The sequence below is a fragment of the Pisolithus orientalis genome, assembly GCF_024613125.1.
Source record: "Pisolithus orientalis strain OTSU chromosome Unknown F5J12scaffold_8, whole genome shotgun sequence".
NCBI lineage: Eukaryota > Fungi > Basidiomycota > Agaricomycetes > Boletales > Pisolithaceae > Pisolithus > Pisolithus orientalis.
This window is the reverse complement of record NW_026260789.1, coordinates 1,179,241-1,200,373: the sequence shown is the minus strand read 5'-3', so window position 1 is coordinate 1,200,373 and position 21,133 is coordinate 1,179,241. Positions and strand designations below refer to the sequence as shown.

The window sequence follows — 21,133 nt, the reverse complement described above, 5'->3', positions numbered from 1 at the left end:
TCTATGCACAGAACGGAAGTGTTCAGGAGCAGTCGCGCAGTTGATTATTTGCAAGCATTGATTGCAGTTTGGATCCGCATAGCGGCAGACACTTGGCGGACAACTAGTATAAGAGTTGCTGTATTATCATGTAAATCAGACGAAAGGGAGACTGAAATGCAGATCCATACCCATGTGCTACCGGTAGTATGTCAGCCTCGGACGAAGACATCGTTTAGCTGCAACTGGATATGAGCCTGTTAGAGATGTTCAAAGATCATCTTGTCCAAACTCACAAGCGAAAGAAGCCCAGAGAGGAAACGGGAAACACAAAGCGTCAGACCAGAGTGGCACGTGTGGATAAGGCAAATTGGATGGCCTGTGCTGGAGGTGAGTGGATGGACGACCTCGACCTATATACTTTCCCAAGTGGCACAGCAACTACAGCGCGTGTCTTGCCATGAGGCAGACAGCGAGAATCTGGACCCAAGTGATGAGCTTAGCCTAATGTGTAACGGCATTTCTCTTCGGGCAGTACTTATGATTGAGTGCAGGTCCAACAAGTTGAATGTGAACGTCGGCTGCGAGTAACAACACGTTGGGAGTGCACAAGTTGCGGAGGACAGAAGTGAGATACTAAAGTCTGATCAATAGTGTCACGACGGGCGTAGTGCTCCTGTACATGTCTACAAACACAAGCATTACCGTGAGTTGGAAGCTATGCTGGAAACTGTACTTTGCTTCTCGTCTCTTCCTTCTTAGCTGCCCGTTCCTTCGCGGCCTCTAGTTTGATGGCAGCCTTGACTTGTCGTTGCCTCTTCTTTCGTCCATTGCCCCTCTTTGGACCCTTGATGATGACAGGCTCCGCCATACGTTGTTTCCGTCGCGCAACTTGTTCGGCGCGATGTTTTTCTCGCTTTTTGTCTCGTTTGCGAAGAGTGGTGAAGGACGCTTTGAGGAGCGATCCATAGGCAGCGTGAAATTTCATTAAATCTGCGGGTTTCACCTGGAATAGTTAGCCGCAAACGGGACAGACCGATCGCCTCTATATATCACGATCGCAATGGTGGGGGATGGACATACATGTGTGGAAAACTGCGTTTTGTTGCCATCTGTGACCCGCACGAGACAGAGGTATTCCTTGTTGGATTTATCCACATCATGCATCACTACGTCTTCCCCATCATATGTCACTGTATGCAGACCACGCGAACGCATCAGAATGCATGATCACGGTGGTGAACGAGACTCGAATACTCACGTCGCTTATGGGTGAGCCATACAGTCCCCTTGTCCTTGGTCGCTTCGAATAGCTCTTCAAGCCGCTTTATGAACTATCGGAATCGTTGATGGTTGGAAAAGTAAGTGATTGCGGATATGCTCACAGTGTTGTTGTCGACGAGGTGCATCAGACGGCTTGCAGCGGAGCGAGCAGCTAAGACAGATGATATGCTGACTAAGCGCTTAGCAGCATTGCTCATGATGACGCTGCAAATGTCCTATCTGCTTGACGTGGAGGTGTTCAATGATAATGACGCCGCAGGGGCGACTCAAAGATAACGAACGGCCAAGCCTATCTTTCTGCCATAAAACCTGACCTCTTTTTCTTGCTGATAGTCAAACGACCCTGTCGAGATGGAACCATTCTCACCATTCACAGGCGGGGCCTCACTACTTCTGTCGTTCCGGGTTCAGAAGAAGACGGTGCTGGTCATCGGCGGGGATGCACTTGCTGCATCCCGTGCTTACGTGTCTCTCGAGGCAGACGCGAATGTTGTCGTGCTCGTCCGAGGGGGTTTACAGGCCGTTTGTGACGAGTTGCAATGGCGGGCCCGGCAGGGCCAGGTGTCTGTGCTCGACTGGGGTACACTTTTGTCTGACAGCCGTATGGACAACGTCGGTGCACTAGAGGGCGTATCCTCCCCCAGAGTCGAGGCGGACCTTGACTTGAAGGCGGGATATCACTGCGCTCGACGCATATCTATCCAAGACACCCTCTATTTCCCTTGTCTGTGTAACCGGTACACTATCCCCCTCATTCTCGTCCCGCACTCGGATCCTCGCACCGCATATTGCTCGAGTATGTCGAGCCTACCGTATACCCGTCAACGTCGCGGATATGCCAGCACTCTGCGACTTTTACTTCGCTATCCACGCATCGCTTCGTTGATCCAACCACGGGCGCTAAGAGTTCGATGCAACTCGGTGTCACAGCTAATGGGGAGGGTTGTCGCCTCGTTAGTCGTATACGAAGAGAAGCTGTTGCAGCCCTACCAAAGGAACTTGGAGGTGCGGTCACTGCGTGTCGGCCGACTCAGGAGACTAGCGCGTGAGCAGGAACGCAAGGCAGAAGGAGCCGGCGCGGTAGATGAGAAAAATGACGTTGATTTGGATACGGAAGGGGAGAATGGTGATGCAGAGGATACGAGTGTGAACACTCCTAATCAGCCGGTGCCGATTCGGCGAGCAGATGAACCGGAGAGCGTAGCCGAAGCAGTCAAACGCAGGATGCGGTGGGTCGCGCAAGTCAGCGAGTACTGGCCTATCTCCCGACTTTCTGCTCTCAAGGAGCCCGAGATGCGGGTGGTGCTAAGCGGTAGTATTGGGCTACCGTCCGTAGGACAAAACAATCACGGAGAATCGTCGTCTTCGCAGTCCCTGCCTCCTTTACAGATGGAACTACGATCGCAACACGGATTGAAATCCATTTCACCCATTTCATCCAAGAAGGAAGGGCGTATCCTACTCGTCGGCTCTGGCCCTGGTCATCCGTCATTGCTGACACTTGCTACACATAATGCCCTAACCAAACACGCAGACCTTGTCTTGTCCGACAAGCTTGTACCCTCGGCTGTTCTGGAATTGATACCACAACATGTCGAGCTACGGATTGCACGCAAGTTCCCCGGCAATGCAGACGGCGCGCAAACGGAGATGATGGAGGCTGCTGTAGAAGCTGCCAGGCGTGGATTGACAGTCGTTCGAGTACGTATATGCTACTACGTCACGTGGAAGTCGTCTCAGTCGCCAATGTAGCTAAAACAAGGGGATCCAGTTGTATATGGTCGCGCAGGCGAGGAGGTACTCTACTTCCGTTCACACGGGTTTGAGCCCCTTGTCGTACCGGGCGTATCTTCGGCGCTCGCAGCCCCGACATTTGCGGGGATCCCCGTGACACAACGTGGCGTCGCGGAGACATTTTGTAGTCTGTACTGGTGTTGGGCGACAAGGCAAAGAAGTGCGGTTACCGGGATACGAGCGCTCTCGGACATTGCTGATTTTGATGGGGGTCGCTCGTCTTACGGAGGTAGTCGGTGCACTTCTCGGATGTTCCCCGTTCAACACAACTTCTGAGGGTGATTCAAAAGGCGATGGTAGAAGAGATGGCTCGCCCTACCCTCCGACTACCCCGATTGCCATCATCGAGCGTGGGTCGATGCCGGACCAGCGGGTGCTCGTGTCCACGCTTGCTGATGTGTGTACAGCATTGGAGAGTTTGGGGGCGCAGCGTCCTCCTGGGATGATCGTAGTGGGTTGGGCTGTTCTTGCTTTGCATGGGCACGGAGACGTTCGTGTATTGGAAGAAGGGGAAGGAGGTGATGAGGAGAGGGTGAAGCGGTGGCTGGGTGGACGAAGGTGGAATGTGATAGAGGGCATTTCGGAAGGCTGGGCAGCGCTGTGAGGGTTGTACTTGACCTGATTTCGATTTTATGTATCTCGCTTGGATATCATGTTTTTCAAAATCTTATCTAATCTTGTCAATGTCGCGACCCACGTGATCGTATCTCGTGACTTGGGACAAGCATCGCGCGTCATCAAACACAGACCGCAAAGTTCAAACGCTGTCCGGGCCAGGACTCAGTCCGGTCAAGGCTATCAGAATCACTCGTGTTACACTAGCTGATTTGGCAAGAACGTAGTACATTGTCACCGATGCCTCCCCGAAGGTCTTCACGTTCGACTCGTGCATCCGCTGAGCCTGCGCCAGCTGTGGTACCTACATCCAGTGGTTCCAAACGCAAACGCGGTCAATCAGCAGCACTAAACGAAACCGAAAACGAGCCAGAGAAGGAGAACGTATCGAAGCCTGGGTACGAGACCGTCATCGTCGTCGAGAACGTCGAACGTAGGCGTACCGTCAAGAGCATCCCGGAGTACGCGTGCATCCGCTCGAGGAGGGAATTTGCGGGAGGTTGAGGAGGAAGAAGGTGAAGAGGAAGAAGGGCGCGAGGAGGACCAGGCAACTGAGGAAAGTGAGGCACCCAGGGCGCGTAAGAAGTCGCGAAATTCTACAGAGAAAGACGAAGAGGATGAGGAGGAAGTCGTGAGGGAGGAGGAAGATGAAGAACCACCGAAGAAGCCTGGACGGGGAAAGAGAGGTAAAGCAGTCGCGGAAGTGAAGGAGGAGGAGGAAGAGGTGAAACCAGCGTCCAGATCACGTCGGACATCTGCCAAGCCCCCTTCCTCGAGAGCAACTACGCGCGCAAGTCGGAAACCTGTGCAACTTGAGAGTGACGTCGAAGAAGTTATCCCTCCCTCGGAAGACGACTCGGATGACGATGTTCTTCCTGTCCCAAAGGGTCGAAAGCAAACTGCTGGGAAGTCCCAATCCAGACGTGGCCGACCTCGTCAATCGTCTGGAAATGCACCCAGTGATCAGGAGGAGCCCACTGCTCAACAGTCAAATGCCGATGATGCAGGCGATGCATCAACTCCTCGACCACGGAATTCTTTCCCCAGTACTCACACCCGGAAGCTCTCGCACTCGGCATCTCGTGGTTATGATGGCGACGATTTGGATGGATTTGACCAGACGTTTAAAGGATCGCCGATGCGTTCTAGACGACAGGACGCGAAGGGCAATCCTCCAAGTCAATCAACCAAGCGTGCCGCACTAGCCGTCACCGATGAGGAGGAAAAATCGCTTTTGGAACCTAGAGAACCGAGACCTAAACCATCAATCGCAGATACAAATATCCCCCGCCGAGGAGCCCAGCGGACCAAGGTCCCGCTTGGTGATCCACAAGATGGCGTTGGTTAACTTCAAGAGTTACGCAGGCCGTCAGGAAATCGGGCCCTTCCACAAGGTGAGTATGAATATATTGGATGTAAGTTGTAAAATGCTGAATATCTGGCAGTCTTTTTCTGCAATCGTAGGTCCGAACGGTTCGGGCAAGTCGAACACCATCGATGCTCTGTTGTTCGTGTTTGGATACCGTGCATCAAAGATGCGACAAGGTAAACTCTCAGAGCTGATTCATAACTCGGCGCGATATCCGGACCTTGATGAGTGTAGCGTGGAAGTTCACTTCCGTGATATCATTGATTTGGTGTGCTACAACTGTTCTTTCACTGAGGGTATCGCTCAAAGGTATTCCTTAGCCTGGACCGGATGCATACAAAGTTGTGCCAGATTCCAACCTTGTCGTGGCACGGATTGCAAACAAAAACAACCAAAGCAAGTATACCATCAACGGCCGTCATAGTAGCTTCACAGAAGTGCAAGCGCTGCTGAAGGGGCGCGGGATTGATCTTGACCACAAGCGGTTCCTTATCCTTCAGGTAAATACACACCCCCTCGTTCCCTCTTCCTCGTCTGCAACGTGTTCACGTTTTTCAGGGGGAAGTCGAATCCATTGCACAGATGAAACCCAAAGCACAGAACGAGCATGAGGATGGATTACTCGAATACCTCGAAGACATCATTGGTACATCAGCATACAAAGCCCCAATCGAAGAAGCTCTCGCGGCTATGGAAGCTCTTTCGGAGGATCGTGCAGAGAAACTGAATCGCCTACGCATTGTAGAGCGCGAGAAGAGTGCGCTGGAAGCACAGAGGCGCGAGGCTCTCGATTATCTGCGTTTATACAACGACTCGGTTCGCGCAAAAAGTCGACTGTGGCAATGGTATCTGTGGAAATGTCTAGACAACGAAGAGAAATATAATGAGCAGATTGTGAGATTCTTTTGTCTGGATTATTTCATCAACTAATAGCTGTGGGGTGTGCAGGAACGGATCGAAAAGGAGCTCGCGACTGAACGGGAGCAAAATAAAGGTGACATAGAGCATCTGAACATGCTCGAACAGCACTTCGTCGACCGACAGAAGGCGTATGAGGTCTGATGGTTTCTCTCAGTTTCTGGAAACCTTGCGTTGACTTACCATCTTGTTGTAGGAAGTCAAAGCTGCTGCCGAAGAAGCCATCAAGGATCAAACTGCCCATGAAAAGCAGGTTGTTAGTTTGGAGGAGCGGCGGAAACATACGAGTACAAAGGCCAAGAAGTTGAAGAAGTCTTTGCAAGATGTAAGTTTTTCCACTGCGGTGATCCGTTATTTCTCGACTCACAATTTTTTCTATACAGGACGAGCATGCTCAAACTGAGGCTCAACGGACCATCAAAGAATGTGCCTCGAAAATGGAAAAGAAGAGAGCCGAAATCGAGGAACTCGAGGCCTAACCTCAGAAAAGAGGAAGGACGTGCTCGAGAGCATCCGTGATAGTCTCAAAGGTGCGTCTTGTTCCCCCCTATTGTCTTGCACTACCCTCACTTATTACCACCATCGTAGACAAGACGCAGGTATTCCACGACCAAATTGAAATCAAGCAGAAAGAACTGCAACCATGGACCGCCAAGATCAATGCAAAGAAAGCTAGCATCGACGTGGCTACGAGCGAGCGGGAGGCTCTACTCAAGAAGGTTACCGGTCTCAAGGACGCAGTTAAAGATGCGGAGGCTGACCTAGAGACTAAGCGAGCGAATCTGGAGGAGAAGGTCGGCGTTATTTAGTCAGGTGCTACACTTCGTATTGACTCGCAGGATTAGCTCAATAGCCTACAAGATCTGAAAGCCAAGGAAGGCTGCCATGCAGGGCGAGCTACAGGCTCATGCCAAGACGTTCAGGGTACGACTCTCTGGAAGTTGACCTTCCGGTGGCTAACCTCGCCTGTAGGATGCACAAGCTCGTGTGCAAGAACTACGATCTAAGGCGAATTCCCTTCGTCAAAGAACGGATGATGCGAGAGCATCGCAAGCAGCTAACACATCCCAGAACCGAGTACTTGATCATCTTACTCGACTTAAGCAAACAGGACGCATCGACGGTTTTCACGTATGTCCTAGTTTTTTTTTTGGTCCCTGTTTACCACAAATGTCTCCTTAGGGACGACTAGGTAGCCTCGGAACTATCCCTGACAAATACGATGTTGCGGTGTCCACGGCGTGCGGTGCCCTCCATAACATGGTCGTAGATACCGTCGAGCAAGGTCAAGCATGCATCAATTCCCTGCGCACACAGAACGTGGGACGGGCATCATTCATGGTGCTTGAAAAGCTCGCTACAGACAAGGTGAACCGAAAGGATATCCACGCCCGAGAATGTACCGCGTCTGTTCGACTTGATCACACCCAAGGAACCCAAGTTTACCCCGGCGTTCTACAAAGCTGTCGGAACACGCTTGTTGCGAATGACCTCGACCAGGCGAACAGGATAGCGTTTGGTGGTGCGAAGCGCTGGCGCGTGGTCACACTTGCTGGTCAACTTATAGATGCCTCGGGTACAATGTCCGGTGGAGGAACCCACGTTGCACGCGGTGGAATGAGCTCGAAGCTTGCCCCAGAAACAGTGAGGCCGGAGGTGCTGCGTGCCTGGGAACAAGAGAGTGAAGAAGCCGCGCGTAGCCTGGAAGAAGCACAGAAGGACCTACGTTCGCTAGAAGCAGAGGCGGAGCGGTTGACGCAGGCTGGGCCGAAACTTGATATGGACATCGAGAAGTCGTCGCTCGATATCAAGAATGGTCGCAAGCGTGTCGAAGAAGCGGAGCAACGTGTTCGTGATCTGAAGTAAGTAAAATCGTCCCTCTTGATTACTTATGAGCGGATTGAAGCATCTCTGAACCTGTCATAGAGCCCAAAGTAAGCCCTGACGCACGGGACGTGGCACGCATCGATGCGCTGGAGAGGGAAATTAGCTCGAGTACCAAGGAATTCGAACAGCTGCAGGCAAAGTCTGGAACTATCGAGTCAGCCATCAAAGACCTCGAGAAGAAAATCCTCGAAATTGGAGGCTCAAGACTTCTGAAACAAAAGTCGACGGTCGATGGGATCAAGCTGCACATCAACCTTGCCAACGACGAGATTACGAAAGCTGAGGTTGCGAAAGCAAAAGCTGAGAAGGATGTTAACAAGCTCGCTTCTACTATCAAGAGCAACACCGATGCCTGTACAAGAAGTTGACAAGGAACTAGACGAACTGACCCAGCAGCTCGCTGAGGTCGCTGAGTATTTAACAGAACTCAAGTCCAAGGTCGAGGCCGCTCAAACGGCCGCAGGAACATTCGAAGGATGATCTAGAGGACCTTAAGACTCAGCTGGAGACGAAACGGGAAGAAATAAAAAAGTTTAGGGAGAAGGAGGTTTGCATAGTTTTATTCTGCTCTTATCGTAGCTCCACTTACGGTGTCGCAGATGGAATTGAATCAGAGTCTGAATGACGTCAAGAAGGAAGCTGCAGCTAACGAAGAAGCGCTCAATCACTGGCAAACCGAGCACGATAAACTTAAAATCGAAGAGATTGAGTGAGCACTTTCGCGGTTTACAAGACATTCTGACTGATTTGTAACACAAGTGACGATGATGAGGACGACGAAGAGGCAGAAGCCGACGCCGAAGGTCAAGAAACTGCGGCAGCCGAAAATGCGGAACCGAAGGAACCTCAAGTAAAGGATGAACCTGAGGAACACGCACCACCACCTCCGAAGAAATCGCGGCAACGGCAATCTTCCACAGAGCTGCATATTTACAGTTCCCCCGAACTAGCCCAGTTCAGGAGGCGTGACCTGGTTGCAGACTCCGAGTACCTAGACGGTATGCCGACCTCCAACCCGCCGAAATTCACTACTGACAGACCTTGTCTTGACAGAAAAAATAAAGAATGCAAAGCCAAACCTCGGAGTGCTGAAAGACTACAAGAAGCGCGAAGAGGAGTTCATGAGACGTGCCAAGGATCTTGAGCAGATCACGGAAGCTCGTGACGCGCAAAAGCTTAAGTACGATACTCTTCGGAAACAGCGTCTGGACGAATTCATGGCTGGCTTCAATTTGATCTCGCTTAAACTGAAAGAGATGTATCAGGTGCGTTATTCCTCACCGAGAGAAACTATGCGGACCGTGTCCTTGTGTTCTGATCATGGTCCAGATGATTACACTGGGTGGCAATGCCGAGCTTGAGCTGGTGGATAGTATGGACCCCTTCTCGGAAGGCATTATATTTAGTGTTATGCCCCCTAAAAAGAGTTGGAAAAACATCTCAAATCTCTCGGGTGGCGAGAAGGTCAGCACAGTCAGCAAATACGCTGACAATAGTGCTAAACGCTGTTCCAGACACTGAGTTCTTTGGCACTCGTATTCGCTCTGCACGTATTCAAAGTACGTTGTCACCAATTGTTCGAGGGTCAGCGCACTGAAATGCAGTTTACAGCCAACCCCGTTGTATTTCATGGACGAGATTGATGCTGCCCTCGACTTCCGGAATGTGTCGATCGTTGCCAATTATATCAAAGACCGGACGAAGAACGCTCAGTTTATCATCATCTCACTGCGGTATGCGTATCCCATGAACCTGTACCGCATACCTTTTCGTTTATGATTTCTCGCAGGAACGACATGTTCGAGCTGAGCCATCGTCTGATCGGAATCTACAAGACTGCAAACGCAACACAAAGTAAATTTCATCTCTTCCGTCTGATTTGTAAAATGCTCACCTAAATGCACCCGCACAAGGTATCGCCATAGACAACCAAGCTCTTACTGTCGTCCGGCCGCCAATGGCAGCCGCATGAAGTTACTTACTTCTCCTTCATTGCTTCCCTATTTACATAGTCCAGACTGCATGTAGTGTCGTGATTCCCTGTACACCTAAGAAATGTCGTGTTTCAATTATACTGTGTATTCAATCTCCATGTCCTGGAAGGTTCGCCATTATCATGTCCCCAAGGGATTTAGATTCCCAGCTAGTCAGTAACGTTATGCCTTCCAACTGTTCTAGTTGAGTAGATCCCACATAATCCTGAGGTAAAAGCAGCGACGGCTCAGCGAAAAACCATGGATGGCGTAGTGCTTCCTGGGCATGAAGCCGACGTGAAGGTTCGTAGACAAGGAAACGATGTACGAGATCGAGAGGAATGGCCAACTTTTCCGCTGAAGGTGTGTGCGTTTTGGTGTCCAGTTGTATGTGACGTAACGAAGGGGGCAAGTTAGGTAAAAGCGGGGCGAGGTCGACTGCATTGGTTTCGAGAAATGACAGCTTTCCTGCGTCTGGTAGCTGCGCGAACGACTATGATGTGGGACAGCGCGTGAGCATGCATTGCATTCCAACAAGGTAACAAGACATACAGGCCAGTTGGTATCGTTCGGAGACCCGCGAACCTTGAAGACGCTCCAAGCTAACACAATCTCACCGCGCTCACCCTCGAAAAGACTATCCCTGACCCATCTGGCAGTGGGATCCGTTGGACGCACGCCTTTCGTCAAGATGAACGGTTCGAGGGGCACTTGGGGGCTCCTCGGCATGCGACTCTGAATCCGAATCTGTGGCTGTGAAGGTGTCCATATCATCTTGCTCATCGCTGCGTAAGCGGGAGGGCGTAAAGAATTCAGCGAACGTTACGCCGAGACTCCAGCGGTCGATGGCAAACGCGTCGTACGACCGCGGTCCAAAAAGTAACTCTGGGGCGCGATAAGCACTAAAGCATGATTGAGTTTTACGCCGGGGTGCATATACTCTGTGCAGACGTACCCCGTAGAGACCTCAAAGTACATGTCGTGTAGTTGCTCCGGCCATAAATCTCTCGTAGTCGTATGCTTGTCGTCTTCCTGCTTCCATGCAATGCCAAAGTCGATGAGTCTGACGCATCCCGTGGCGGTCAGGAGTATATTGCTCGGTTTGATATCCCGGTGTGCAATCATGGCTATCTGGTGCAGGTAGTCGACAGCACAGAGGACCTGGAACATGATTGACTTTGCAAGAACCACGAACCGCTGTTCCCGGGGACTAGCGACAGAGGTGTCTCCATTTCCAAACGACACTCTGGGATGCGGGGAGAATAACGCCGACGACAGGAGGTCGTGGACGGAATACGGCATATAGGGCATCCATAGGCTTAGCCACTGTGGTCTCTCGGCCACCTGCTTGATCAAAGGATTGACCTAGACAAAATGTTCGTGAGATACGAGAACACCCAGCAGAATCGCTGGCATTTAGCATACGTTGGGGTGACAGGTCGACGCGATGAGTCTCGCCTCCTTGATGATGTCGTGTGGTTTTCTCGCCAGGTCTCGGTTTGTGGTGGACGATTTTATGGCTATCCATCTCGTTGGCTGGCCCGGAAGGCTGGTTTTAACACGGGTCACTATGGAGAAAGGACCTTCGGATACGACTTCCTGGACGGATGGTCAGTCACTAGCACTCGACAAGCTCGTCGTCGGTGCACTCACAGACTCGGGATTCATGATGATGATGACCGCGAAGAACTGCGTTCGACGTTTGTCTAGTGTTCAGCCCCGGTGGTGGGCAGAAACGGTCATGTCGCTGAGAAGAGTCATCACGGCGGTGAACTGATTCCGTCGATGTGTAAAAGGAAAGGAGCATAACGTCAGTTTTGGACCGTCGTCGTACATCTTCAGGGCTACAGATCACCATGACCGACGTGGAGAAGCGCGCAATACTCAGTAAGTCGAATGGAATGCGTCTCCGGGGACGAATGCTAACTGTGATCGGTAGATAAACGGCTGCTGACTGCTGCAAGAGGGAGCGGAGACATTGAGGAATTGTTCACCGACCCCATGTATAGAGATCCTGATGACGACGAGGACTACTTGTTCGATATCAACTGCAGAGACATGTAAGCTCCCTCCTTGCCATCTGCGATGTAGTGTGGAGGTTGAGCTGATGATAGTCTAGGAAACACTCGTTCGTCGTGCATTTCTCGCTGCTTTGAACACTCTCCCGCTAACATCGCCGGGTGGATCTGTTAGCCCTACATCTGGCGTAAGTACGTCGATCTATCCTGGAATACCCCTCGTCTAAGGAAATCATGTTCCCCGACAGGGTGAGCGGTGGGTGGGTAAACTACGTCGATCTCATCCTCGGTGCACCACTCTGTGATGTCGATATCCAAAACAACAGGGGGGATACACCATTACACCTGGCTGTACAGATTCGGGATCCTGAGGCCCGGAAAGCTATCGTGACTTTACTCATCAAAGAGGCGGAAGCATATGAATCGTAAGTCTAGTTCCGAAGTGGAGGATCTGCGCGTAAACTGATTGCTGGGACGAAACACGAACTGTAGCACAAGGTTGAAGAACAAGGCTAACCAGACACCGAAAGACCTGTGTGACATATACTGCCCGAACGATAAGGAGGTCATCAGGTTAGCAAGCCCACCGGCTCGGAAGCTCAGTCAGATGTTGGACAGCAGCGACTGTTGTGAGAGGTACGTCACTCAATGCATTCTCAAGTCAGGTACTAATGTAATATCAAAGACAATGACGACGACGACGAACCTGAGTCGGAATGAACTACGTACTTTCCTCGAGGTATACAAAGTACTAGATGTTCTGTAATTAGCAGCATTGTAGTGTGAGAACGGAGCTCCTCCCGCGCTTGGTTAGGAGCCAGCTTGATGTCACTGATCTCGCTTGGATCGAAATGTCGATGTCGACCTAGAGTCCATTCGTCTCAAAATCATAACTGGCTCGACGACGACGGAGATGACGAGGGATGGCAGGACATGCCTGTCGTGAAGGAAGATGACCTGGCGTGTGCGCTCGACGAGGAGGACCAGAAGAAATACCACTATGTACAGCCTGCAAAGAAGAACGCTACGGGTACCACTGGAAACGCCACGGGCAACCTCATCGATTTCGACGACACAGGCGTCGAGTGGCGTTCCAAGGCAGAGCAGAACGAGAACGAATATACACGCCTGCGGATAGAAGAGGAGGACGACGCCGACGAGGTCAACCTGCGCACGCGATACCTCTTTGACGAAGACAAGGCCATGACACCTCTCAGCCAGATGCAGACCACCAAGAATATGCTCACAGAAGCCCAGCGTATCGCTTATGTCGGGTTGTGTGCTCTTACCGCCAAGGAAATGGTCAAGCAACTGAAGAGGTCCAACAGGAAAGAGCTCAAGCCTGCCGCACAGAACATGGAATTATGGATGATGAAGATCTTGGGCAGACTGTACTACCACATGGAACTTGAGACTGCAGGTACATTGGCTACCGTTCTCCATTGACAGCCCCTGTATCAACTTCACATACTCAACCCATCTTTTTTGCAGAGCAAAAGATGATTGACAGCTTGGATTTGCATGGTGTGCAAGCAAGCGATCTCGTGCCTTCACTAATGACCACGCATACCGTCGCCAATCCTGAGTACGACCCTGCGGAGGCCAAAAGGCAAGCGGACGCTCAACAACTGAAGCAGGATGTTCCGGGCGGTGGTAGCCAGCTCACAGAGCCGTCGAAATCCCCACAGCCATTGCAGTCGCCAACTCCGACGAGGTCTGCCTTCCAGACCACATCGCGTGTACTCGAAGGAACTGCTATTGCATCTACCTCTCTCCCTGGAGTAACTACCTCGCTCTCGGCTGTCGACAAGGATGTCACGCTTGATATCCGGTGGACAGTTCTGTGCGATCTATTCCTCATCTCAATTGCAGACAGTGTTTATGACGCACGCTCTCGGGTACTGCTAGAGAATGTTGCTCTGAAGCTTGGACTCGGATGGATCGATGTTGCCAAGTTTGAGCGTCGAGTAACTGAAGCACTCGAGATTCAGGAAGATGTAGAGAAGATGGAGAACCAGGAGATTATCGACGATGCATCGAAAACTCTTCGGAAAAGAAGATACATGATGATGGGTCTGGCAACTCTCGGTGCGTTGTTCTCTGTTCTATTCAGACATCAATTCAAAACGTACATAGGCGGTGGTCTCGTCATCGGGCTTTCGGCGGGCCTACTTGCCCCTGTCATTGGTGCAGGTCTCGGGGCTGCCTTTGCTACGATTGGTGTGTCAGGTACAACGGGTTTTCTTGCAGGGGCGGGAGGTGCAGCGGTCATTACGACTGGTGGTGTCCTCACTGGCTCTGGCATTGCAGCCCGTGGAATGGCTAGACGGACTCGGCAGGTCAAAACGTTTGAGGTATTGCCTTTGCATAACAACAAGCGAGTTAGCTGTATATTAACTGTTCCCGGGTGCGTCTGTTACCACGTTGCAATCCAGTAGTTTTTCGACTAACGTATACTTGGCACAGTTTTATGAACGGCAAATTAGACGACGTGCGTCTTCCGTTCAGCGTTCTCGATCCAATCGTTGGGGACGTTTTCAGCGTGCTCTGGGAACCGGAAATGATTATGGAAACGGGTAGTGCAATTAAGATTCTGACTACGGAAATCTTGACCCAAATCGGCCAGACGGTATTACAGCATACCGTGATGACAGCACTGATGGGTGCTCTCCAATGGCCAATCAGTACGTTGCTTTGAATGGATGTCAACTAAAGAGAAGCTGATCTGTATTTCCAAGTATTAACCAAGTTGGGGTACTTGATTGATAATCCCTGGAATAATGCTCTCGACCGTGCGAGAGCCGCTGGTTCTGTGTTGGCACAGCTACTCATTCAACGTCATCTTGGCGTCCGACCGATCACATTGATTGGATTCTCTCTTGGAGCCCGTGTTATATTCTACGCGCTCTTGGAGCTTGCCAAGTCTAAAGCTTTTGGTATCGTACAGGACGTTTTCCTCCTCGGAGGCACCCTTACTGCGTCACAAAGTGCATGGTATGAGGTTCGCAGCGTTGTCTCTGGACGGTTTGTGAACGCATACGCGAGGAACGATTGGGTTTTAAATTATCTGTTTCGTGCCACGAGTGCTGGCCTCAGTTCCGTCGCAGGACTAAGGCCCGTTGAAGACGTCCCGGGTGTGGAGAACGTTGATGTGACGGATAAGATATCGGGACATATGAGTTACAGAACGTTCATGCCACTGATTCTTGATCAACTTGGTTTCCCGGTGTCTGCCGATTTCTTTGATGAACCCGTGGTACGTAGTGGGGTCTTTTTGTTTCTTGCATTTTGTTCGTGTTAACTCGAGATTTCTTTTACCAGGAACCTGAATTCAAAGAGGAAAGAGTAGTTATACGAGATGAAGAGTTGGACTCGCAGAAGAAGGGATGGTTCTCGAGAAAGAAGAAACAACCTCCTCCCAAGGCTTCGCACGTGTCACGACCGCCTTCTGCTGCTACTATAGAGACCTTCACCAAGACTTCTTCATCGTCCAGGCCATCCGAAGATGACTTGCCACCTCGAATAGATGTTACAGACGCACCTGAATGTGTGGCCGCCACAGACGCCACCGCCACCGGCCCTGAACGGGAGTCAATTGACTCCACACCAGAAATACCCATCCCCGCTGGTTTTGATCTAGGCGCCATCAGGAGAGTGATTGGAGAATCACAGCATCACCCTGAAGACATCCGTATACCGCAACCTGGACAAGTATGTGTACAGGCCAAATCCACGCCACCGCCAGCAGCATGGCCAACGATATCAGCTTCACAGCCGCCACCGCCCCTTCTCGAAGATTTGACGCCGCCATGTGATGATGTTTCAAATAGGAGCCAAAATGTACTCGGCTCCTTAAACACCCGGTTCGCCTCTACGTTGTCCCTACGGGATGAGGGCACTGGTGACGATAACAAGGTCGGTGTCTCAGAAGACGATGGTGATGTATCCCGATCAACTTCGACATTCAATTCCCCGCGAAATTCTCCCGGGATACCATTTTCTGCCGCTGACGGACCCATTTGGACTTCGAATGGTCCGGTAAACTCGACCGGTACGGCTCTCGCGTTCGGAAACCCATTTGGGATGTCGAGCAAGGTGCTTTCGCGTGTGGCGCCTAGCCAGTCCAATAGGACTTACGCAACGGTACCTGATCCGTCCGCGTCTCTCTCCTTTGGGTCGTTGGATGGGACAATAACGTTGCAGAGCGTGGAGCAAGATCCGTGGAACATGCCGGAAGCGGGCAAGTCCTCGAGTTATCTCTCCAATCCGTGGTCGACCTAGTGTTGTGGAGTGGATCCCTACCATTTTGACTTTTTTTTTTCACTCCCTCATGAAAGTGCATACCCATTCGCCTTACTTTTGTCCACTGCCGCCGCATCTCCTGAACCTTAAGGTTTGCATATTTTCCATTATACTAGACCTGTTACTATACACATGTTGTATCAAACTCCATCACCATAGCGATATATCAGAGGACACCAAGGAACACAAAGCACGGCTATGATACACAGATGGTGACACCCGTTCGGTCAGAGTGAATTGTTGTGACAGAATCAAGAAGTCTCCAAAATGCATTATTCATCAGTGATTGTCTTATATGCATTTATACACAAGCCCTCCGGGCGCCCCTGAATGCTACAAGTACAAACAAGAGTAGGGAAGAGTTCAAGTATGGTGGATGACCAGTACACATATGCATGCAACTACCCAAAAAATTCAAGTCCAAATGCCCTAATGCCATAAAAATGGGGTGGTTCACACTGCTTTCCTCCAAGTTCACATGCTAGAAAGCTACCATACTAATTGCTCCACCACCACTTGCACCAGAACTACTATTAAGTACCAAACACTAAAATGCCTTGCCCAAACTCATTTATCTGTTTAATAGTACAAAGCCTCTCCCTTCAGTCTAACCCAGAGGTGTCATTGAGAAGTGTAAGAACCTCCTCCACACACAACTTGGCAGAACACTCACAAATATGCTCCCCAAGCATCCTCACCTCTTTGGAGATATTTGCAGTTGCACATGTTTCAATCAAATTTCCTATGCCCCAAATGTCAACTTCTTCCGAACAACTGTCTTTAAAAACAGCTGGCAAGTGCTCCTCTTTCATAAATGACAACCGAGCTGTTGTCAGGGGTATGCCTGCATGTTCCCAATCAGTTAAGAACCATTTGACTTATTGTCCCTATTGCAGATAACATTGGGCCAACAAATGTCACAATGATAGAGTGGAATTGAATGCAGAACCTGGAGTCAATGAGCTTATGCAGGAGAATCAAAAGAAAATCATACAATGAGTGTATCCAGAATGCAAGTCAAGCATTGCCACAATTCCCTGTCATTGCATGGCTCGTCAGTAATCCCACATGACTTCAAGACCACACTGTTCTTCTCCACACAGACAAGCTTTTCTGTATTAGGGATCAAACAATTTTTCAGGATCTTGTAGATCCTTCTGAGGTGTTTGATCCTCCACCCAGCATCTCCATACTAATAGGACTTGATGACCTGGGAGGAATTTGGCCTGTGATCATGTCACTTCAAGCAGTCATATATTCCAAGTAAAGCTCTTACCCGCACAGTTCTTGAAATTCATTGACCCCCCACAGCACAAGGTTTGCTAGGAGGGGAAGAAGTGCTGAGAGATTAATCAGGTGCCATATAATGGCAATGTGATCCTCCCTTGACTTCAGATCAACATGGATTATATCATGGTGCCTTGGCTTCCTTCCTGAGGCTGGGGCTGTAAGAGCAGTGAAAGTCATATCAGCCCCAACACAGTAGTAGGCTAAGGAGGCAGTTCAGACAACTACATAACTGAACGCAGAACACTCACCAAGTATATAAGGGGCGGGGTCGTATAACCATACAAGTTTGCCTATCAGCTGCACCTCAGGTTGTTTTTGTACTTCTGGTCCACTTTCCTCGCCTCGGAACAGGCATATTTGTTTCAACAGGAAAGCGGAGTCGGGGCGGCATGATGTCGCCGAGGAGAACAGACTGCGGTTCCGCATAGCTCGGCCATTCAGCAGGGCGGTCTCGAGGATGCAACGAATATTCAGGTTCCAAAGAAAACGAAGTCATACTCGTCACCACGGTCATCGGGTGTAGATTTCAAAACTGCGTGATAGATATTCGTAAAATCTGGATCAAAATCGCCAATTCTACTTCTGGCGGCACCCTCGCGACACCCGCCATGACCAAGCTTGCCAACGAACCTTTCAAACATGTCTTGTGTAAGAGGAATCTTCTCCGACTCGTCTAGGGGCGTCTCGGGCAGTGCTTTGAGGTGTTCAACGGGAGGAACAACAATCCTGCATCGATTGTCCGCCCACACACGGACAAGATCGACGTAGTCAGTTATATGACACATGGAGAATCAGTGTGGTTCGGAGGCACACGGGCATTGGCTTACTTCGGCATCGCTTCGCAGACGCACTGAATAAGATGACAACTTGCAGCTTCTGGACATTTACCTCGAGGAGGGCTAGGTCAGGAAATAAGCTAACACCTCTTCTTCCGAAAAACTCGTCGTCTATTGGACCAATCTTGTTCATAACATCGTCGACCAGCCGCCTATACCAAATGACAGGATTCGACAGCTGAATAAAGGTGAGTAGTGGTAGGTATTGTAAATGCGAGCATATATGCGTGCCTGGTATGCATCGACAGTAACTGCTTGAGCGGAGCCCTAGACTTGAGAGGCAATCCCAGAGGCGTGATCAAGCAACTCCCGGATGTCTGAAATCTCGTGGGTGATCTGAACCCTGGCATAGCACGCGTCAGATGATCTCTGCGGACGGACCGTCGTACAGACTCAGTACGATACAGACGGGCTGTCATAGCTGCTAGTCGTTCTCATTCAACAGAGAACTCCTCAGACTGGTCCAGCGCTTTAGTGGGTGACAGCCAAGCTCGTGAGAAGCCCTATTACCAAAAGTGTTGTTACTTTTACGTACGTTTATGTGCATCATTGTGCACGGTCCTTCATCATAACTACGTAGCATCACATTACAGCGCACTAAGTGGACGGGCAGCCCCAGCTTCAAGGACCTCCTATGTGGCATACTTGCGGTACTAACTGTCCCGGGTGCGTCTATTACCACGTTCCGATCCCGTGATTTTCGACTAAAGTATGCTTGGCATAGTTTTATGAACGGCAAATTAGCGTGCCGACGTGCGTCTTCCGTTCAGCGTTCTCGATCCAATCGTTGGGGACGTTTTCAACGTACTCTGGGAATCGGAAATGATTATAGAAACGGCCGTGCGATTAAGATTTTGACTACGGGAATCTTGACCCAAATCGGCCAGACGGTATTACAGCATACCGTGATGACAGCACTGATGGGTGCTCTCCAATGGCCAATCACTACGTTGTTTTGGATGGATGTCAACTAAAGAGAGGCTGATCTGTATTTCCAAGTGTTAACCAAGTTGGGGCACTTGATTGATAGCCCGTGGAATAATGCCCTCGACCCTCCGAGCACTCTGCTGGCGCGCCTACTGATTCAACGTCATCTCTTCCGACCAATCACGTTTATTGGATTCTCTCTTAGAGCTCGCGTTATATTCCACACGCTCCTGGAGCTTGCCAAATCCAAAGCTTTTGGCATCGTACAGGACGTTTTCCTCTGTTGAGAGCGTTGACGTGACAGATAAGATATCGGGGCATGTGAGTTACAGAACGTTCATGCCACTAATTCTTCATCAACTTGATTTTCCGGTGTCTGCCAATTTCTTTAATGAACCCGTGGTGCGTAGTGGGGTCTTCTCGTTTCTTGCATTTTGTTCGCGTTGACTCGAAATTTGCTTACCAGGAACCTGAATTCAAAGAGGAAAGAGTGGTTATACGAGATGAAGAGTTGGACCCCAGAAGAGGGGATGGTTCTCGAGAAAGAGGAAACAACCTCCTCCCAAGGCTTTACACGTGTCACGACCACCTTCCGCTGCTACTATAGGGTCGTTCACCAAGACTTCTCCACCATCTAGACCGTCAGAAGATGGCTTGCCACCTCGAATAGATGTTACAGAGGCACCTAAATGTGAGGCCGCCGCAGACGCCACCGCCACCGGCCCTGAACGGGAGTCAATTGACTCCACACCAGAAATACCCATCCCTGCTAGTTTTGATCTAGGTGCCATCAGGAGGGTGATTGGAGAATCACAGCATCGCCCTGAAGACCTCCATATACCGCAACCTGGATAAGTACAAGTACAGGCCAAATCCACGCCACCGCCAGTAGCATGGCCAACGATATCAGCTCCACAGTCACCATTCCCCCTTTCCGAAGATTTGACACCGCCACATGATGGGGCGGTTTCAAATAGGAGCCAAAATATACTCGGTTCCCTGAACACCCGGTTCGCCTCTACGTTATCCCTACGGGGTGGGGGCGCTGGTGATGATAATGACAAAGCTGGTATCGCAGAAGACGACGACGCGGTCCGATCAACTTCGACTTTCAATTCCCCGCGAAATTCTCCCGGGATATCATTGTCTGCGGCCGATGGACCCATTTGGATTTCGAACGAAAAGTCCGGTAAACTCGGCCGGTACATCTCGCGTTCGGAAACCCATTTGGGATATCGAGCGACGTGCTTCCGCGTGCGGCGTCTGACCAGTCTAATAGGACTTGCGCAACGATACGTGATCGCATCCGCGTCTCTCTCCTTTGGTCGTTGGATGGGACAATAACGTTGCGGATCGTGGAGTAAGATCCGTGGAACATGCCAGAAGTGGGCAAGTCCTCGAGTTATCTCTCCAATCCACGGTCAACCTACCGTTGCGGAGTGAATCACAGTACGTTGAATCCACTTTGACACTTTGTTTTCTCCCTCATGAATGTGCATACCCATTTGTTCTTCTTTTGTCCACTGCCGCCTCATCCCCTGAACCTTAACTTTTTGCATATTTTCCATTACACTAGACCTGTTACTACACACACGTTGTATTAAAACTCCCATCACGATAGCGATACATCAAAGGGCACCAAGGAACACAAAGCACGACGACAGTATATAGATGTGACACCTGTCCCGTCGGAGTGAAATGCCGCGACAGAATCATGAAGTCTCGAAAACGCAATACTGACGCGTTCCTCTTATATTTAATATATCTTCCGCCGACAATGCCAGGTTCGTCGGTCCCGGTGATCATTGGCGAAGGGCTTCTTCGGGTATTTGATGGCAACGTTTTCTCTCACTGAGCGTTGAGAGAGCGGTCGATGGCTGCGAAGCGGACACCGGGCAGGTACCGGTGAAAATTTCCTTACTTAAGGTTGCCAACCAGCTG

At 50.5% G+C, this 21,133-nt stretch overlaps 9 protein-coding genes across 9 annotated transcripts; 5 read left to right on the top strand and 4 right to left on the bottom strand.

Moving 5' to 3' along the window:
- Positions 1-464: 464 nt before the first annotated feature.
- Positions 465-1,424, bottom strand: F5J12DRAFT_820768 (signal recognition particle, SRP9/SRP14 subunit). The gene is made up of 4 exons (XM_051745277.1): positions 1,365-1,424; positions 1,241-1,313; positions 1,063-1,172; positions 465-985 (listed from the first exon to the last, which is right to left on the bottom strand). The coding sequence occupies exons 1-4, from the start codon at positions 1,386-1,388 to the stop codon at positions 698-700; spliced, it is 495 nt and encodes a 164-aa protein (XP_051601982.1). The 5' UTR covers positions 1,389-1,424; the 3' UTR covers positions 465-697.
- A 42-nt stretch (positions 1,425-1,466) lies between these two features.
- Positions 1,467-3,748, top strand: F5J12DRAFT_820766 (uroporphyrin-III C-methyltransferase). The gene is made up of 6 exons (XM_051745276.1): positions 1,467-1,908; positions 1,970-2,083; positions 2,106-2,283; positions 2,306-2,964; positions 3,016-3,160; positions 3,186-3,748. The coding sequence occupies exons 1-6, from the start codon at positions 1,615-1,617 to the stop codon at positions 3,659-3,661; spliced, it is 1,866 nt and encodes a 621-aa protein (XP_051601981.1). The 5' UTR covers positions 1,467-1,614; the 3' UTR covers positions 3,662-3,748.
- Positions 3,749-3,804: 56 nt separating this feature from the next.
- Positions 3,805-9,909, top strand: F5J12DRAFT_820764 (RecF/RecN/SMC N terminal domain-containing protein). The gene is made up of 24 exons (XM_051745275.1): positions 3,805-4,006; positions 4,110-4,879; positions 4,947-5,066; positions 5,118-5,309; positions 5,362-5,541; positions 5,600-5,935; positions 5,990-6,097; positions 6,156-6,284; positions 6,343-6,385; positions 6,548-6,753; positions 6,839-6,883; positions 6,932-7,090; positions 7,142-7,821; positions 7,899-8,157; positions 8,219-8,284; positions 8,310-8,393; positions 8,446-8,555; positions 8,606-8,844; positions 8,900-9,111; positions 9,176-9,310; positions 9,361-9,405; positions 9,458-9,579; positions 9,636-9,700; positions 9,760-9,909. Exons 1-24 carry the CDS (start codon positions 3,913-3,915, stop codon positions 9,816-9,818), a joined length of 4,458 nt encoding a protein of 1,485 aa, XP_051601980.1. The 5' UTR covers positions 3,805-3,912; the 3' UTR covers positions 9,819-9,909.
- On the bottom strand, positions 9,910-11,630 carry F5J12DRAFT_820763 (kinase-like protein). The gene is made up of 6 exons (XM_051745274.1): positions 11,473-11,630; positions 11,245-11,418; positions 10,775-11,184; positions 10,531-10,721; positions 10,372-10,499; positions 9,910-10,312 (listed from the first exon to the last, which is right to left on the bottom strand). The coding sequence occupies exons 1-6, from the start codon at positions 11,485-11,487 to the stop codon at positions 9,929-9,931; spliced, it is 1,302 nt and encodes a 433-aa protein (XP_051601979.1). The 5' UTR covers positions 11,488-11,630; the 3' UTR covers positions 9,910-9,928.
- Positions 11,631-12,665, top strand: F5J12DRAFT_820761 (uncharacterized protein). The gene is made up of 5 exons (XM_051745273.1): positions 11,631-11,706; positions 11,759-11,879; positions 12,086-12,262; positions 12,330-12,466; positions 12,523-12,665. Exons 1-5 carry the CDS (start codon positions 11,676-11,678, stop codon positions 12,555-12,557), a joined length of 501 nt encoding a protein of 166 aa, XP_051601978.1. The 5' UTR covers positions 11,631-11,675; the 3' UTR covers positions 12,558-12,665.
- On the top strand, positions 12,647-16,382 carry F5J12DRAFT_740363 (uncharacterized protein). The gene is made up of 6 exons (XM_051742015.1): positions 12,647-13,257; positions 13,329-13,925; positions 13,974-14,244; positions 14,304-14,521; positions 14,576-15,093; positions 15,159-16,382. The coding sequence occupies exons 1-6, from the start codon at positions 12,663-12,665 to the stop codon at positions 16,116-16,118; spliced, it is 3,159 nt and encodes a 1,052-aa protein (XP_051601977.1). The 5' UTR covers positions 12,647-12,662; the 3' UTR covers positions 16,119-16,382.
- Positions 16,383-17,899: 1,517 nt separating this feature from the next.
- F5J12DRAFT_891100 (uncharacterized protein) lies at positions 17,900-18,214 on the bottom strand (the record flags this gene model as incomplete). Its single annotated transcript, XM_051747452.1, has 1 exon — positions 17,900-18,214. One exon carries the CDS (start codon positions 18,212-18,214, stop codon positions 17,900-17,902), a length of 315 nt encoding a protein of 104 aa, XP_051601976.1.
- A 503-nt stretch (positions 18,215-18,717) lies between these two features.
- F5J12DRAFT_820722 (uncharacterized protein) lies at positions 18,718-19,513 on the top strand. Its single transcript, XM_051745272.1, has 4 exons — positions 18,718-18,739; positions 18,816-18,931; positions 18,990-19,210; positions 19,265-19,513. Exons 2-4 carry the CDS (start codon positions 18,900-18,902, stop codon positions 19,477-19,479), a joined length of 468 nt encoding a protein of 155 aa, XP_051601975.1. The 5' UTR covers positions 18,718-18,739; positions 18,816-18,899; the 3' UTR covers positions 19,480-19,513.
- A 173-nt stretch (positions 19,514-19,686) lies between these two features.
- Positions 19,687-20,400, bottom strand: F5J12DRAFT_781649 (uncharacterized protein; the record flags this gene model as incomplete). Its single annotated transcript, XM_051742578.1, has 1 exon — positions 19,687-20,400. The coding sequence occupies one exon, from the start codon at positions 20,398-20,400 to the stop codon at positions 19,687-19,689; it is 714 nt and encodes a 237-aa protein (XP_051601974.1).
- Between the last annotated feature and the right edge of the window lie 733 nt (positions 20,401-21,133).